General features: G+C 49.4%; 1 protein-coding gene across 1 annotated transcript; it reads right to left on the bottom strand.

Annotated features, from left to right (window-relative positions):
* Positions 1-213: 213 nt before the first annotated feature.
* Positions 214-1,950, bottom strand: LOC127343657 (uncharacterized). Its single transcript, XM_051369822.1, has 2 exons — positions 885-1,950; positions 214-807 (listed from the first exon to the last, which is right to left on the bottom strand). Exons 1-2 carry the CDS (start codon positions 1,880-1,882, stop codon positions 477-479), a joined length of 1,329 nt encoding a protein of 442 aa, XP_051225782.1. The 5' UTR covers positions 1,883-1,950; the 3' UTR covers positions 214-476.
* Positions 1,951-19,239: the final 17,289 nt, after the last annotated feature.

Raw genomic sequence — 19,239 nt, 5'->3', positions numbered from 1 at the left:
CTATAATGCCATATCTTTAGCCTCGTATAGTACATATTTTAATGAAAAAGGTCATTAGATCAAAGCTAATGAAAAATTTCTTCACTAGAACCAAATTCTTCTTCCCGTGGAAATTCAGTAGAGGTAATTTCTTGAATTAATCAGAGGAGCCATGCAAATTCAGTTTAGACCGGCAGAAATGATTACAAAGTTGAGTACTGCATCACAGTAGGGTGAATGCACAAGTACTGACGTGCTTATTTTCAGTCCAACATGGCAACATTGTCCCTGCATTGGTACTGGAACTAGTACAAATAGTTAGAAGAGCGGAACGTAGGTAGAACAGATTCACAGGTCACATAAACGACACTTGACCATTGCCCCTAATACAAGCACTGGATAACATCAAACACGTACTCCTAGGGATTCTAGCTGGCACGTTGTCGCGTGCCACGGCATGCCATCTCGGCGTATGGCCAACGTGTACGCCTAGTCGCCTAGTGCATGGCATGCCCCTCGTTGGCCAGCTTGAAGAGCTGCGCCTGCGCAGCGGCGGCGCGGTTGTTGCCCGAGCTGAGCGCGGCGCCGAAGGCGTCCTTGACCTGCATCGTGGTGTAGGGGAAGCCGGTGCTGACCATGGAGTTGAGCATCGACGCCGTGCCCTCGCGGTAGAGCTCACCCACGCCGTCGGCCCGCGTGTTCGCCAGCGCCTCCGGGACGGTGAGGTCGTGCCCGAATGGCACGGCGGCGCTCGGGCCGAAGAGCCGCACCAGGGGGCACCAGTAGCCGAATATGCCCCAGATCACGCCCGGGTGCGACATCCAGTAACTGCAAGGCCAAACAACAACACCGTTAAGACTATCAACAAGCATCGTGTCAAGGCTGAGGATTTTCAGAGGTTTTACCTGTAAGGGCCAGTGGAGAAGGGTGGGGTGTTTGGGTCGAAAGGCGTGGGTGTGCTCGTCGGCGGCGTCGGCACCAGCGGGGAGAAGGGCGGGGTGTTCGGGTCGAACGGAGTTGGGGTGCCCGGAGCTGACGGCACGTCTGGCGTTAGCGTGCCCGAGGGCGGAGCGGTGCCAATGCAAGGCGTTGGCGGGCTGTACCCACCAGTACCAGGCGTGGTGGGGGAGGTGCCGGTGGACGGGCAGCCGCCGCCAGCGGGCGTGTTCGGGTCAGTGCCAGTGGACGGCGAGGGTGGGTAGTAGCCACCAGGAGTGGTCGGTGAGGTGCCGGTGGACGGGGTGGGCGGGCAGTTGCCGCCGCTAGGCGTCGTGGGCGATGGCGAGTAGCCACCGCCGCCACCAGGCGTGGTTGGGGTTGACGGGTAGCTGCCACCGCCGGGGGTGTTCGGGTCAGTGCCGGTTGACGGTGAGGGTGGGTAGTAGCCGCCACCAGGGGTGGTCGGAGAGGTGCCGCTGGATGGCGAGGGCGGGCAGTTCGCGACACCAGGTGTGGTAGGCGCTGTGCCGCTTGCCGGAGAGGGTGGGTAGTAGCTTCCACCGGGAGTGGTCGGAGAGACGCCGGAGAACGGCGACGGCGGGCAGTTCCCGCCAGCAGGCGAGGTTGGGGCAGTGCCGCTGGACGGAGAGGGCGGGTAGTAGCCTCCACCGGGGGTGGTGGGAGAGGTGTCGCTGGACGGCGACGGCGGGGTGTCCTGGCCACCAGGATCAGTCCCTGCGGACGGCGAGGGTGGGTTGTAGTTGCTACCAGGGGTGGTCGGGGAGGTCCAGCTGGGCGGTGAGGGTGGGGAGTGCTGCGGGTCTGTAGGGCCAGGAGTGTAGTAGTCCTTGCGGCCACCGAAGCTCTCGCCGTCGGCAGCGAGACTACGTGCCGCGGCGGTGGACACGACGAGCAGACAGCAACAGGACACGAACGCCATAGCCTTAGGCGCCATCATCCCCATCGTTGGCAGACGGTTTGTAAACTGAACTGGTGGCTGGTGAGGTTGTGGTTGGAGCTTTGAAGTTCAAACTCGCTGTGTGTGGCGCTCTATTTATAATCGAACCTTGTGTGTGTTTTACCTTCCCATGTACATGCACGGCTTGCACTCGTGGGCTTGTGGCAGCCTCGCCAGCGTCGCACAAACAATGAAACAAATGCTGCGTAAATGGACATAGATTTGATAGACATGGGCACTAGTGGTCTTGTTTTTTTAAAATAAAATACATATTTAAGTTTCGAAAATTTCTGAAAAAAAATTCGCATATAGTCAACGATTTATCTCACAAACGTGTAAAGTATCAATTTCAAATATTTTACATTCTAAGCTATGCAAAAAATGGCAAAAGCGTAGATTTGAGTAGTTATTTTCAAATCTCCAAAAGATATTAGATTTTTATATTTTTATCTACCACAAAATAAAAAGAATTTTAGGTTGAGATTTTGCATTATTGTGAGATAACAATCTTTGGAATTATTTTCAGAATTTTTAATAACTTATAAGAATGTCTTATAGTTTTTTAAAGATAGTGAGAGCCGGGGAGCTTGCGGGTCAAAAACATTTTTCGTGCGTAAATACACTAGAGGTAAAGGGTGACAAGAATGGCCGTATAGCATCATCGTCTTGCGCTGAGCTCGTGGTGTAGGCTTTGCCGGCTCCATTTCTGGTTGCAGACGCAAGCTCCCGCGCAGAGACAGAGCCTCGTTGCCTTCCATGTGCATGGCGCATTGATGTGCACCGAGTTGAGACTGACTGTATTCTCTTGAGGCGTGTCAGCTTCTCGCGGCCGATGACCACGTCGTGTCCTCGGCTCGCCGTACGTGTTCGCGCGACGAGACGAGGGTGCTGCGTAAATGCCGGTGCATGCAATGCATGGTGATGGGCTTAATTTTGGGCTGCAACGCGCGCAGGTGGTGTTAATGGTGCTCCTCATCTAGATAGCTGCTCGAGTCCAGTTGCTATTAGTTCAGGAATTCAGTTCCACCTACCAATGTACAGTGTGCATACATCGGAGTGCCATGCCGATTTGCAAGGCGTCGTTTAGGAGGCAGAGCCATGTGTCGTGTTGTCATGGACACATGTGTGCACGTTAGACTGCACAATCGTATCGTATGCATGGCACGTTCTGGTCTCGTGTATTCTGGACCTTGTGGTTCGTTTGGTAGTGTTAGCTATTTATGAGTTTTTTTTTTGTTGCATACTTGCATATCCAAAAATATACTAGTGACATTACTCCTTCCTACCCATAGCCTTGATGATTTATGGACGAAGTCGAGTTATTTGGAGCTAGCTGCTATAATCATTAATCGATTTATTGACAAATTTAATGAACTGTAGCAGTAGAGTTGTTGCATTTCTAGACTGGAAATAAGCTTTTAACTAGAAAAAAAAGAATGTATTTGTAATGGCCAAAGAGTCACAACAATCACAAGTATTTAAGCATACATCTACCAGTTTCTCTTCGAACTTGAATAATTGAGAGAAACAAACAGTTGGCCACACAACTCGTTTAAGATGAGTGATTTGGTCACAGAAGTTGAAAAATATGAAAACCCGTCACTAATCTCTCCTTCGACGAGTGAACTGATCACGAACCGGTTCTGGGTTGCCACCGCCAGTGTGTTTTGACAGGAAAAAGGGTGTGTCGGGTGCAATTGAGATGTGCGTGGGGTTCGAAATTGCAGCTAAATTTGTGGGAGGAGTTTCCTAAAAAAATGAAGAAACCCTAAATCCTCTTCTCCCAAATAAAATTAGATGGAAAATCCTCAAATCAAGCAACGGCGCCCAAACCATAGCCCTACAAGCAGACCATCTCATCGAGCTCTAGTGCCCAGCTTTGGTCACTTTCCAAATGAATTGGCCCGGCGTGGCGAGCTAGAACTGCGCCCAGCCGTCAGGAGATGCGTGCTTAGCCACACACATGTGGCATGGTGGCTCAAGAGCGAGCTCTTCGTGGTCGTGCACCGGTGGCCACCCTCTATGGCGAGCGGTCAGCTTTCTCGCCATAGCAAGTGGTGACGGCGCTGGAGAGCCAATGTGGTATGAAGAGAGGCGACGTCAAGATGGAGGTCATAGAACCGCCCGATGATTTTCTTCTCTGGTATGTTTCCAACGAGGATTGTACTCGCGCCGTTTGTCTTTCCCAGCATGTCAAATGCGGCATTCCAATGTTCTGTTGATGGTCCACACTACAGAGGCCGATTCGGCCAGTCATTTGTGCTAGGTTATCTGACAAAGCTTATTTACGACGGTTTGCCTCAAGAAGCTTGGCAAACAGAGGCGTTAGCCAGGATGTAAGTGGCAGCGGTGTTTCGCGATCCCACATAAGCCGCCCGTGAAATTAGGCCCAAATAGCGTAAGAGGCCTACCTAGTCTCTTTTGGGCTTCAAAGCCCTCCAGGTCTGGTCCAAGTGCCCATGCTGCTTCTCTTGATGAAAAAAATGACGGCTCCGAAATTTTAGCTCAATCCGTGAAAGTGAAGAATACACAAAACAGGGGTTTCCATTCTGCAGAGTTATAACCCAAATAAAGGGGATCATTGGTAAATCTCCATTAATCAATATAAAACATGGAAATAGCATCATATATGTTGTAAATATGTGGGAATATGTCTTAATAAAGTACAAAGTTCATGTATGCATTTTACATGCATCAGGGATCTTTCGTAAATCCCCTATAAAACATGATTATAACATTATATAAGATGCAATTATATGAAAATATGTATTAATAAAATACAAAGTTCATGTATGCATTTTACATGCATCATTGACATATTCCCATCAACTTTGAATTCTTCCACAAACTTCTCAGTCAGTAAAGGTCCATATAGCTCCTTAAATTTCCACACCCTCTCACATGTATGTTAAGAAACATATGTCTTCACCACAAATGCTTCCTCGTGCCTATTCTCCATTTTAGCTATCAATGTCTAAGGACAGACTTCTTCCCAATGTGCCTCCCCTCTTGTGTTATTGTACGTTTCTTGTTTTTTCAACCTCCTATCTTGTTGTCACGTACATTGAGATTGCTTTACTCACATCTTTGACAGTTGGAAATATCATGCCAATCTTGAACTTTGGATTGCCCTTGTATGTCTAGGGATTGTGATAATTGTAGTTGTAACCTTCCGCATCGGTTCCATGCAAATATACTTCTTCTAGCACATCATCTTCACCTCTCTTGGATAACATTGTGTGGGCATGTGCTGCACAACAAATCATCTACCACTTTATCATCCACAAATTCAGAAAGCAAGCCATCATCATCTTCAAAATCGTAATCTAAATGAGCAAAAAGTTAAAATCTGATTCACCTTCTTGGGACTCAAAACCTTGGGAAAATAAACTCTAGCTTGAGAAACATCATCAGTTGCTTTCTTAATAATAAGAAAATCCACATGAACAACATAAATCACTATTGGATTTGAGTGAACCAAAGCTTTTGCCATTTGTCTTGCCTTAGTTTCAAGGTGGACATGAACCAATTGACAAGTATTGTCTACAAACTTACCAGTACTTATCTATCTTAGGATCAGCCAAATGATAGCACATTTCTCTCAAAAAAATCATCTATGTAACGAGAGCATCCGTTCTTCTTCAGAGAGTAATCAAAGTGGTCAATTTTTTCATCTATATTTTTACAGTTTGCATCAATTCCATAAAAAAAACCCATGATGAATTTATAATATGAAAAAACCATTAGTTGTCCCTGCATTTCATAAAAAGTATTGAAGCACTAAATTTTCTCCCGTGAATCTAACTGTCAGACAAATCGAGCACAAATATGGTCTAATATGTACAAATAATTGAGCGCAAATGATCACTACAAGGATGAAATTAAGCGCGTAATCATCGATCTTAACTCTAGCAACTCCCAATTTCAATGGCATCGAATCTAACCTTCGAGTGGAAGAGGATCCCAAAGATTTTGCCTTTGTGGGACTGCCGGAATTGAGGACAAACCGTCCTCAGCTGGTCTAGGCACTCCACCATCGATGCCACCATCAACGTCGCCCCACCATGGCCGCCTTCCTCCTCCATGTGCCCGACGTTCATCCAGCATGGTCGTCTCCTTTCTCTCGAGTGTGAGCCAAAGCGTCGGGACCTAGGGAATGCAATACAAACCATGGTAGGGGTCCTATTTGCATAATTACAATCGGCTAGTTTGTCTGGGCCCCACACCGATAGCCACGTGGACTAAAACCCTCCCAGAGATGGTTAATGACCATTTCACTCATCGAAGTAGAGATTAGCGCCGGGTTTTCACGCTTTGCTAGTTCTGTGACCAAAGCACTCATCTCGGACAAGTTCTGTGAGCAACGGTGTGTTTCTCTCTAAATAATACTCCCTTCGTTCCTAAATATATGATGTATAGTTTTTGGCGCGAATATAAAAGAACGCACTTGCAGAGAAAGCTACCGCAATTTTGGGCGAGGTTGCCCGTGACCTAATGGACGTGAGAAAATAGAGGAGTTTACATCGGATAAGGAAGCATAATGAAATCCCTAGAAAAGTTCCATACAATGCAATATACCTTATATTTCAGATTTTTTTTCTTAGAAAATTATATGTCTTATATCAAGGAACTCGAGGGGAGTATAAATTAGTTGGCTTGGATCTCATGTTAGAGCACATCAATATTGTAGACTTTGGGAGACCCCTACATTCCTCTTCATATGGGCCAGTTTTATTTATCATTCACAAATCTATCCTTGTCTATGCTGCTGACTGTCGGTTTGGTCCTACTTCTGTTATTTGTTGTTACGAAAAAGGGAGGTGGAAAGTCTGCCAAATTACCCCATCATGTTGGTGTTTTTCTAAGAAAATCGAGTAACTATCGACACACATACGTGCAGTGATGAAGACATCCAGACAGCTTGGTACACTAGGACAGCCCGTGATACGATGATTAAGTCTAAGGTTGTACCAGTATTTTATCGTAGTATTATTACTAGGAAATAATGTAGCCAGGTCATATGGTGGACCATCTAGGCTTTCTAGTGTGTCTGTTGGGTTTGGGTATGTCCAACCCAACTAGGGCTAGGCCCATTGTGGGGCGCCCCAACCCAATAGGGGTTGGCCGGCCACCATCCCCCTCATATAAGGAGATGGTGCGGCTAGGGTTTAGGGTAGATTAGATTGAAATCAGAATTATGTAGAACTTTGAGTTCATATTATCACCGTCCCTATGGCATCAGCGTGCGTGATGGCGTCTTGGACGTTCGTCCGGTCATCCATCAATAAAGGCGTGATAGTTCTTGAGTCGGTCAAGGGTGATCGTGCGTGCGAGAAGGTCCTCGAACTGTCGAGGGTTATCGAGCTTGGCGTGTCTATTCTGCTTGAGGTTCGGCGTTCTTCGTCGAGTTGCTCGCCGGATTGGCGTTCCCCATCTTCAGGTTACGTGTATCGCACACGTGATTTGGAGACTTATCGGATCCATTGGATCAAGGAGGTGCATCGTGAAAGATCGGGCCAACGACCCGTATCATCTTGGTATCAGAGCGCTAGGTTGATGACGGTGCAATTTAGTTGTTGCTCCCTGTTGTTTTTCTCGATTTGGAGTGGATGCCAAACTGTTGGTGAAGATCGAGGAAGCCTTCATTCATGTGGAGGAGGTGGCGGCAGCAAGGAAGAGGAAGAAATCGCGGATTACAGAAAAATCACGTGGAAAAGACGAGCAGATCCGCCAGGCGGCCAGCGCCACGACCCGGCAGGCTGGCCCTACCACCGGCCGGGCCGGCACCATGACTGGCAGACCGGCCCACAAACCGGTTGGTACGGAGCCATGGCCGGCGTGGCCGGCTGCCAGACCGGGCAGGCCGGCGCATACCGGGACCAGCACCGGTGCCTACCGGGCAGATGTACTGGGAGCGGAGGAGCTTTACCCGGCCACCAGGCCGACAGACCGGGCCCCAGGCGGGCAGCACCGGGCCCCTGGCTGGCCAAACCGGCGTCCAGGCCGGCAGGACTGACATTCAGGCCGGTAGCTGCAACCGCTGCTGTTGTTGCTGCTGCTTGGTCGTCACAGACAGAAAAATCAAGGAGGAAGGCATTAGTTTCTCAGAAGGGTGCATACTCAGGTGTTTCAGCTTATTTGGATCTAAGGCGGACAAGAATTGTTCTATTTGTTTTGGATGATATGCATGGTGCGCTGTCAGTTGCACTTGGAAGGATGCCTGTGTCTCAATCAGGTTGATGGCGTCGAAGACCAAAGGGCGCCAAGGTCAAGTCAAGCTAGTCGAGAGGGAGGATGAGGTGTGGAAGACTGGCGAGGCTTGCGGATGAAGACCGGCGGTGTTGCTTATCTGACGTCACCCTTTTTCCAGTAGACCCTCACGCGTTGGGGACAACTCTTCTTGAAGGGGGGGATGATGAGGACATCCAGGCAGCTTGGTACACTAGGACAGACCGTGATACGATGATTAAGTCTAAGGTTGTACTAGTATTTTATCGTAGTATTATTAATAGGAAATAATGTAGCCAGGTAATGTAGTGAGCCATCTAGGGTTTTTAGAGCATCTCTAACAGAGCCCGTATTAGTCCGAACCGAAAAAACGGAGTTCAGTCTCCCGAAAAACGATTTGAGAGCGCATTCGGGCATGGCGCAGAACAGAAACTGTAAACCCAAACCGAACTCGAGAAAATCAAACGACGCGGGAAAACAAGTTTCGTGATTGAAGTCTATTTCAGCCGATCACGATGGATTCGATCATAATTCACACTAAATGGTGGCAAAATACAACCGCATTGCACCTAAATTACGTACTACGGACCTATTTAGACTAAAAATTAAGATTCCCGGCGACTTTACTGTCACCGGGCGGCGGCGGAGGGTTTTTCGACGCTGCCGGTTGCTAGGCGACGACGAGGGCCGCCAGCTCCATGGCTGCCGCGCCGGAGGTGCTCCCGCAGAGTAGCGGCGGTCCGTCTGCGTCGTCGTCGTCCCCGCTCGGGGGCAATGGCGGCAGCGGCGGGCTGCACCCGCCGTCGGCGAGGGGCTCCTCCGCTTCCCGGCCGCCTCCGCGGCCGCAGCCACCTCCGCGCGCCGTCGGAGCGCGCCCGCCATTACGGCTGGCCACTTGCGGCCGGCCCGCTCCATGCGCCGTCGGAGCGCGCCCGCCTGCCGCGCTCCGTCTCCGCCCGTACGCCCGGCGGACGGCGAATTGCCCTTCCGGCGCCGGATCGGCCGCCGCCCCTACCCACGGCTCTTGCCCTTGTCATTTCGGATGGCGGGGTGGTGGCCGTAGCGGCGGAGCGGAGGCCAAGCGCCCGGGATTGCTCGTCGGAGGGGGCGGCGGGCTACGACGGCGGGAGGGGAGCGGCGAGAGGGGAGTAGGGTTTCCGAACCGAACTCCCCTCCGCGAACCCTTTTAATAGGGGCCGCGCGGTGAGTTTCTCGGGCCCCTGAACTTCCAGTTCGGGCCGGCCCATCTTTTCGGGCTCTGATCTGCGCGCATTTCAGCCCGAACCCGTAAATCCGCCGGAAAAGTTCGGTTCCGGCGGGATTTACGGGCTCTGTTAGAGTTGCTCTTAGTGTGTCTGTTGGGTTTGGGTCTGTCCAACCCAACTAGGGCTAGGCCCATAATGGAGCGCCCTAGCCCAATAGGGGTTGGCCGGACACCATCCCTCTCATATAAGGAGATGGTGCGGCTAGGGTTAGGGTAGATTAGATTGAAATCAGAATATGTAGAACTTTCAGTTCATACTATCACCATCCCTATGGGATCGGCGTGCGTGACGGCGTCTTGGACGTTCATCCGGTTATCCATCAATAAAGGTGTGATAGTTCTTGAGTCTGTCAAGGGTGATCGTGCGTGCGAGAAGGTCCTCGAACTGTCGAGGGCTATTGAGCTTGGCGTGTCTATTCTGCTTGAGGTTCGACGTTCTTCGTCGAGTTGCTCGCCGGATTGGCGTTCCCTATCTTCAGGTTACGTGTATCGCACACGTGATTGGGAGACTTATCGGATCCATTGGATCAAGGAGGTGCACCATGAAAGATCGGACCAACGACCCGTATCATGCACACTCACGCAACATTTAGAGAAGATTGCAGTCGGATGTTCAAAATACAAATGTCCAAATTTGAACGTAGGCAAACACGAGCCAAAAGTTCCAGGGGCCATCTCACTTGACTTCATGATCCTTCCCAAAAGTTCCAAACTAGATTTCCCACAAATTAATCTAATCGACAAAATACATTTGCACGAATGCAAACAGGAGCCAAAAAAGTCTTCTGGCGTTGATTAATATGTTAGTCTAATAAATTAGTAAAAATAGTATATAATATTTAAAAGCAATATGAAATATGAAACTAAATTTCAATCAAAAGGATTAGATTAGTTTATGAATTACGATGTATCAAGCCCCCTCCCTGGGCTACACTGCCATGTCATATATTATTGATGTACTTTAGATATTCAACTAGTTTCACGAATGATTTGCACCAACAAATCACATATGAAAAACTTCTCTCTTGTTTTCTATTACTTTGTTCCATAATCTAAGACGTTTTGACAAACTAAAATAGTTTCTCCAAAACATCTTACATTACAGAGCGCAGAGGGTCGCTTTCTACTGAAAAATGAAGTTGCATGCCAAATATTTTGCAAACATATATTTAATGGAATAGGTTGTGTACTCAAATGATTAACCATTGGATGTTTGCTTGATCGTGATTGGACATTAATTTCGTGGAGAAAAAACTAATATAAGTAAACCATGCCACAGAGAATTTTGGTATTTCTTACTTGATCGAGAAATGCTTGTTTAAGGGCGTCCTCTTAGGGTGTGTTCGTTTTCTGGATCAAGTGGAATGGAATGGAACCATTCCATTCCATTCCATTCCACTTCATCCCATTCCAACCCATTCTCACGTTCGGTTCATCCAAAAAATGTGGAATGGAACCAAATCGAATTTGTGCCTAAACTTAATTAATCAGTGCCTAAATAATCTAAATATTCCATTAATCAGACTCCAAATCATGGGACAGGAGGAAAGCGGTGACCTCCGGCCCGCGTCCGGCGAGCTCGCGCCCGCTGCCCCTGCGCCTCGCGTCCGGCGACCTCTGGCCCGCGTCGGCGACCTCCGGCCCCCGCCCGCGTCGGCGACCTCCCGGCGCCCCGCTGCCCCTACGCCTAGCTCCGAGCGAGCCTGGTTGCCGCCGCGTGCCGCGCCTAGTTCCGAGCAAGCCTGGCCGGCCGCGACCTCGATGGGGGCAGGGGCGGCAACGACCTCGATGGGGGCAGGGGCGGCAACGACCTCGGACGGGTGGAGAACCTTGTACCGGCGGCGACCTCGATGGAGACAGGGGCGGTGGTTAGCGAGTATCAATTTTTTCAGCGCGTGGTTAGCAGCCGTTCCACCTCGTCCGGCCGAATCGGCCGGATGGGTGGATTCCGCATCTTCGGCGAATATCCGTTTCTATGGAATGAGTTGGTTCCATTCCCTGCCGAAACCGAACACGAGAATCCTTCTCACGCGCGGAACCGTTCCATCCCGTTCCAGCAAATTCTCAAACCGAACACACCCTTATTGAAGCACATCATGCCACTTTTCATGTTGTAAAGCAGAGAGGATCCAACAATATCAGCTTATCTGTCTCCTTAGTGTTAGCTTTAAAATATTCACTAAGGTTGCTACAATTAGGCTGAATATGGTGTCTGGCCATGTGGTTCGTCCTTCACAAACTTCTTTCATAGAAGTGCGTAACATCCTTAATGGGGTGCTTGTCCATCATGTATGAACTACATCGAGAAAAGTTGAATGGGATAATCTTAAAGATTGACTTCGAAAAAGCTTATGATAAGGTGAAGTGGTCTTTTTTACAGCAAACTCTAGGGATGAAAGGTTTTTCTGAAGAGTGGCGCACTTTAATTCATCGTCTAGGGGGCAAGTGTTGCCATTAAAGTCAATGACGATGTTGGCAAATACTTTCAAACCAAAAAGGGGCTAAGACAAGGTGATCCATTGTTGCTAATGCTATTTAATATAGTCACGGATATGCTCGATATCATGATTGAACACGCAAAGTCCGAGGGCCAAATTGAAGGGGTTATTCCACATCTAGTGGATGGTGGATTGTCCATTCCTCAATATATCGATGACATAATTCTTTTTATGAAACATCACATCGAAAAGGCAAGAAACCTAAAGTTGATTCTTTCAGCGTTCGAGGAATTATCGGGTCTGAAAAGCAATTTCCATAAGAGTGTGTTGTTTTGTTTTGGCGAGGCCCAAGACCATGTTGCTCTGTATGCTGATTTATTTGTGTGCGGACAAGGCCAATTTCCACTACTAGGAAAAGGCCTAGCCGTAAGACTGCCAGCAGTGGCGCACCATGACTGTCATGCGCCACTACTACTTAGCAGTGGCGCACCACAAAACGGTGGGCTACTGTTACAAAAGTAGTAGTGGCGCACCTTGATTGTGGCGCGCCATAAGTAAGTGGTGACAGGAGGCCAGCTCCTCCCCCAACCTAGTAGTGGCGCATGTCTCCGGGGTGCGCCACTGCTACATTCCTTACCTATGGCGCACGTTGGAGAGGTGCGCCACTGCTAGGAGGTGTCCAGAGCCCGTTTAGAGATGATAGGCTTAGCAATGGCGCACTGCTGTGGTGCGCCACTGCTACATAGGTTACTTATGGCGCATGTCATTAGGTGCGCCACTGCTAGGGGGTGGCCAGAGCCCCTTTAGAGATGAGAGGCGTAGCAGTGGCGCACCACTTAGCAGTGCGCCATTGCTATGTCACCCTAGCAGTGGCGCACGGCTATGTGGTGCGCCACTGCTAACTTGGGACCATTTCCCTGCTTTTCACCCTTCACTCACATGTGCCACCCACTTTCCCCAAACACTCTTCCACCACCACCTCCCACCAAATCTGGATCTGGTCGTGTTGCCCCTCCTTCCCACCTCATTTTCACCTCTTCATTCACCAAAATTAAGTTGGTAAACTTAATTTTCTTCATAGGTAAGTAATGGTGAAGCTTTCTTAGCTCAATACCCTACTCAATATCAACTTTTGACCTCATCCAACACTCTAGGTCTCGCCGTATCGGTAACTTTGTTGGTTTTATGCTTTGTGTGTGACCGGTTCCGATCGTCTTGCACACACGTGTGTGTGCACATATGTTATGCGAAGCTCATGTGTTGTGCGCATGCGCGAAAAGCGTCTCGATCACGTGCATGTGTGTTGTATGCGAAGCCTCCACATGTGTTGTATATGCAAAGCCTCCGATCCACACATGTGTTGCATGTGTTTGTTTGCAGGGATTTGAAATGCGATGGAGTTGCCAATATTTTGCCGAAACGTTGATTCATTTCCGTTTCGGCGAATAGTGGGCATACTCGCATATACATATGTCCTATTTTTAGGGAAGGTCATGCCAAAATTTTCTTTTGGTATGCTAAGATATCCATTTTCTCTATACCCGCAGGCGACCATGGTCCGCATGATGAGCGAAGTCGTTGTGGCTAGGTTTTTGAAAGCCGCGACAGCCGAGATGATTAGAAATAACCAAAAGGAGATAAGATGTCCGTGTCGAAGATGCAAGCTGACGAGCCTTATGGACCCTAAAGCCGATATGTTGCGGGACCACCTTCTCATGCGTGGTTTCATGGATGGCTATCGGTGGGAAGGCGACGAAGATGATTATGAATTTGTCCATGGGATTTCAACAAGAAATAAGGAAGGAGGTGATCAGGATGTAGAAGATCTCGGGCATGATCAGGATGTAGAAGATCCCGGAGATGATCATGATCACAATGTAGGAGATCCTGGACCTGATGATGAGGAAGATCAAGATGGAGGTCATCATGACGATCATGAAGATGAAGACGATGGACCATCGTCGATGGACTGGGTGCAGGACCCTTATCTTCAAGAGCAGCTTCTCAAGCAGACGAGTAACGCAAGAGATGCCGCCCGAGAGAAAGCCAAGATGGATCAACTGGAGGTAGACGCGGTTACTCCATTGTATGAAGGATGCAGGCCGGAGGATACCCGCCTGAAAGTAACGCTCATGGCACTGGAGATGAAGGTAAAGCACAAAATGACCGACACATCCTTCAACGACAACATGTCATTCTGGCAGGAACGTCTTCCCAAAGGTAACACGTGTCCGACTAGTATCGAGGAGGCCAAGAAAATCGTGTGTCCTCTGGATTTACCGCATGTGAAATATCATGTGTGCTTGAACGATTGCATCATTTATCAGAACGAGCACGCGGCGTGTACCATATGTCCGGTGTGCGGCGTCAGTCGGTACAAGAAGGGGAAGAAAGCTCCTCGGAAGGTGGTGTGGTACTTTCCGATCACTCCTCGTCTGCAGCGGTATTTCGCGGATCCTAAGCAAGCAAAGCTAATGCGCTGGCACGCGGAGATGAGGAAGGTAGAAGATGACGCAGATGATCCGGACAAAAAGAAAAAGGACAGGATGTTGAGACACCCTTCGGATGCTAGCCAGTGGAATGCGTTGAACCTCGAGTACCCAGAATTTGGGGACGATCCTAGGAACATAAGGCTGGGCGCGAGCACCGATGGAGTCAATCCGTTTGGCAGCCAGAGCAGCACGCATAGCACCTGGCCCGTGTTTGTGTGGATGTACAACCTCCCCCCCTGGTTGTGCATGAAGAGGAAGTACATTCAAATGAGTATGCTAATTGAAGGGCCGAAACAACCAGGGAACGACATCAATCTGTATATGGGGCTTCTGAAAGAGGAGCTAGCCACGCTATGGGACACGCCTGCCAATACGTGGGACGCCGCCGCGGAAGAATATTTCCCTATGAGAGCCGCACTGCTCACGACGGTGCACGACTTTCTCGGTTACGGATATGTCGCGGGGCAGGTGGTCCACGGATTCAATGCATGCGTCAGGTGCATGGACGACACAACGTACCGCCAGCTAGATAGAGATCCCGGGTCCTCGAAAACGGTGTTCATGGGACATCGAAGGTGGCTTCGCGAGGACGACGCATGGAGGAAACGCAAGGATCTGTTCGATGGTCAAGACGAACCCCGAAGACGGCCACGTACGAGAAGCGGCGAGCAAATAGACGAGCTATTGAAAAATTGGAAAGAGTGCCCACCGCCGGGAAAGAAGCGAAAGGCGCCAGAGCCGCTGCTTAAGGTATGGAAGACGAGGTCTGTTTTCTGGGACTTGCCGTACTGGAAGATCCTCCGTGTGCCTCACAGCCTTGATGTCATGCACATCACGAAGAACGTGTGCGAGAGTCTGCTTGGTACCCTCCTCAACATGCCAGAGAAGACCAAAGATGGGCCGAAAGCAAGGTACGACTTGCAATCAATTGGGATCAGGGAGGAGCTTCACGCGGGACGCCCTAATGATGATGATGATGATGACGATGACGATGATGAGGCGGAGGACACGCAAAGTCGTCGCAAGGGCAAAAATGCCAAAAAGATTGAATATTACTGCCCCCCGCGTGCTTCACTCTAAGTCAGAAGGAGATCGAGCAGTTTTTCGACTGTCTCCTAGGAGTAAAACTTTCCTACGGTTACGCGGGGAAGATAAGCAGGTACCTAGACAAAGCGAAGCAGAGGTTCAGCGGGATGAAGTCTCACGACTGTCACGTGCTGATGACGCAGATACTTCCGGTTGCAATCCGTGGGATCATGGACGCGCACGTCCGTGAAACGCTTTTTGGCCTATGCAACTTTTTCGACGTCATCTCTCGGAAGTCTGTTGGCGTGAGGCAACTTAGAAGGCTACAGGAAGAGATCGTGGTGATACTGTGCGAGCTTGAGATGTACTTCCCGCCCGCTTTCTTCGACGTTATGGTGCATCTGCTGGTACATATCGTGGAGGATATCATCCAACTGGGGCCGACGTTCCTGCACAGCATGGTGCCGTTCGAAAGGATGAATGGTGTCATCAAAGGGTACGTTCGCAATAGGGCACGTCCAGACGGAAGCATAGCCAAGGGCTTTCTGACCGAAGAGTGCATCTCCTTCTGCACGAGTTATCTAGAAATCGAGAACCCTGTTGGCCTGCCCGTAAACAGGCATCTCGGGAAGCTCGCTGGATGGGGTCACCGCGACGGTAGCCGCGAAATGCATGTCGACTTCAAGGGTCGAATCGCCGACTTTGAAAGAGCAAACCTAGTCGCGCTACAACACATAGACGTGGTCGATCCTTGGGTGGTAGAGCACAAAACCTTCATCGCAAAGACGTACAGTGATCAGGGCCAACAGAAGACGGACGGAGATATAATCAAAGAGCACAACTCAACCTTCACGCGGTGGTTCAAGGACAAGATGCTGACGTACCCTATAGACGAGGATTCTTCTGTGGAAGAAAAACTCATATTCGCCTTGTCACAGGGCGCCGAACACAACCTGATGACATATCAGGCGTACGATATCAACGGCTACACATTCTACACCGAGGAAAAGGACATGAAGAGCGATTATCAGAACTCCGGGGTAACGATGGAGTCCTACACCGGTGACGTCAAGCAGAGATACTACGGAAAGATCGAGGAGATCTGGGAGCTGAGCTATGCCGGAGAGAATGTGCCGATGTTCCGTGTCAGGTGGGCCAAGAACGTCATAAAAGAAGACCGGCATTTCACCATCATGGTTATACCCGAAGCCAAATCCAAGACAGCGGGCGCAAAGGTCACCGTGAAATATGAGCCATGGGTACTAGCTTCCCAAGTGGACCAATGCTTCTTCATTACCGACCCGCAAAAGCCCAGCCGTGTTGTCATGAGGAGAGGCAAAAGGAGCATCATCGGAATGGATGGAGCCGCCAACGAGCTAGACTTTGACCAGTACGGCGATCCGAAGATGGAAGATGACGACGACGCTGATGAAGAACCATACACAACAAGAAGAAGCAGGACCACCCTACCTAAAGGCCGTCCATTCAAGAGAAGAAGTCTAGGAGTTCCGGGGCTAAATTATTCAACCGCGAGAAAGAAGGGCAAGAATATTGTGAAAAGATAATTATGTATCATTTTCTTGTATGAATAATGGATGTCATATTGTTAATCTACACATTGTACCGATCAAAATAGACATATAATTTATATTTTTGGATATTTTCTAGATTCTATAGTATTTTAAATATTCTACATAATTATAATTATTTATGCCTTTTATTTTGGTGCATTATGCTATTTATTACTAGGTTAAATCATTTTAAAAAAAGTTAAAAAAATTGGAGCCGCCAGGGTTCAAACCTGGCCGGCCAGGGTAAACCAAACAGGGGACAGATAGCTAGCCATTGCGGTACGGTGCGGATCTTGTCAACAGTACGAGCCAAATTGTTTTTGACCCTATCCTAAAGTCGTAGTGGCGCACCCCTAGTGGTGCGCCATTGCTAAGCATCACTGTGGCGCACCCCCAGCAGTGCGCCATTGCTTAGGGGGGGTCGGGGACTTAGCCAAATCCCGACCATCTTCTTCTCCCCATCCCCATTCCCCATTCCCCACCGGCGCCTCGATCTCGATCTCACCGGCTCCCCCTCTTCGACGCCACCTCCCACCGGCGACGCCCTCTCCGATGCCACCTCCCACCGGTGACACCCCTCCCTCGATTCACCTCGGACCCCGGCGACGCGCGCAGACCCCGGCGACCACAGACCCCGGCGGCGTCGCGCAGGTACCCCTCGATTCACCTCCCCGCCGGCGGCCTCCCCCCCTCGATCCCCACCCGCCTCACGGTCTCTCCCCCAAGCAGATCCTCTCAAGCTCGCCGCGGAGCAGGAGCAGCACGTCGGCGACCTTCTTCGAGTTGCAGCACGTCGCGCACGTCCGCGGAGCAGGAGCAGGAGCAGCACGGTCTCTCCCCCTATTCGACGCCACCTCCCCGCCAGTGGTCGCCTCCCCCCTCGATTCACCTCCCCAACCTACTGCTCAGGGTGAGCTCCCTATGCTCCTCCTCCTCCCTATGCTTGCTGCATGATGATTCTGTAGAAATGCTAGTAATTTGCTTCATGATGATGCTGTAGAAATGTGTGTATCGTGTTTACTCCTACAGATGTCTATGCAAATTTAAGATATTTCTCTGTTTAAGGTATTTTACATTGATATATCAAGCAGTATTGAGTGAATATATGACTATGTTGTGTAATAAATAACAGTACATTAGGAAAATCCTGAATAGCTAATGATTATTGAACTTGTATTCCACTATAAGGTGAAACCATACTTGAATGTGGGCATGTTCATATCTAGTTCTGTGGTTCTGTTCATAAAAATAGCACACTTGCTTCATTTGGCTGATCAAAGAACTTAATGGTAAATATGTAGTTGGTGTTGTGTTTGTATTTGGCTGCTCTAGTAGATATCTAGTGTTGTGTCTGTATGAGTATCAGCACTCCTACTGCTGTTAAGCTAGTATGTAGAGAGTCAGAGAGCAGAGCTAGGTTGCTTGGTTGCTGCTGCTGCTAGGTTGCTTGCTTGCTGCTGCTGCTTGCTAGGGTTGTAAAATTGGGTATTTTTGCTTGCTGCTGCTGCTAGGTTGTTAGCTTGCTTGCTGCTGCTAGGCTGTTAGGTTGCTGTTAGTTCCTAGGTTGATTGGTGCTGCTGCTAGGTTGATTGGTGCTGCTGCTAGGCTGTTAGGTTGTTGTTAGTTGCTAGGTTTTAGATGCTTCTTAGGTGCTGCTGCTGTTAGGTTGTTGCTTACGTGCTGCTGCTGTTAGATGTTGCTTAGGTGTTGCTGCTGCTGTTAGGTTCACAATTGTTGCTGCTGCTTAGGAGCAGTAGTGTTTAGGTGCTTAGGAGCAGTAGTGCTTAGGAGCAGTAGTGTTTAGGAGCAGTAGTGTTTAGGTGCAAGATATTTAGTTTGTACTTGAGAGAAATTTCTTTTATTTATTTACGACTTCCAGTAACCTTCATAGCTTCTTTGTTTAGGTGCTCCAGTGGTTGCAACCTCGTCGGCACCCTTCATCGACTTGGAGGCGGATCTGCTCAAGCGTCGTCGTCTTCTTCCCAGAGCGTCGTCGTCTTCTTCCCGGTGCCAGACCTGCTCAATTGTTATTGTTGCTGCTGGTAATTGCTTCAGGCCTTCTACTTGCGCTGCTATAGCTTGCTGCTGCTAGCTTGCTGCTAGCTACTGCTAGCTTGCTGCTGCTAGCTAGCTTGGTGCTAGCTACTACTAGCTTGCTGCTGCTGCTAGCTAGCTTGCTGCTGCTACTAGGTGCTGTTGGATGGTGGTACTGGCTGCTCAGCTGGTCGATATGTGCTATGGTGCTCAATTAGTGTACATGTGCTATGGTGCTCAGCTGGATTTTTTGGTGTATATGTGCCATGGTGCTCAGCTGGTGGATTGTTTTGCATGTCTATATGGTGTC

Source organism: Lolium perenne, chromosome 3 (assembly GCF_019359855.2).
Source record: "Lolium perenne isolate Kyuss_39 chromosome 3, Kyuss_2.0, whole genome shotgun sequence".
NCBI lineage: Eukaryota > Viridiplantae > Streptophyta > Magnoliopsida > Poales > Poaceae > Lolium > Lolium perenne.
Note: the sequence above shows the minus strand (reverse complement) of the source record. Positions and strands in the feature narration are given on the sequence as shown.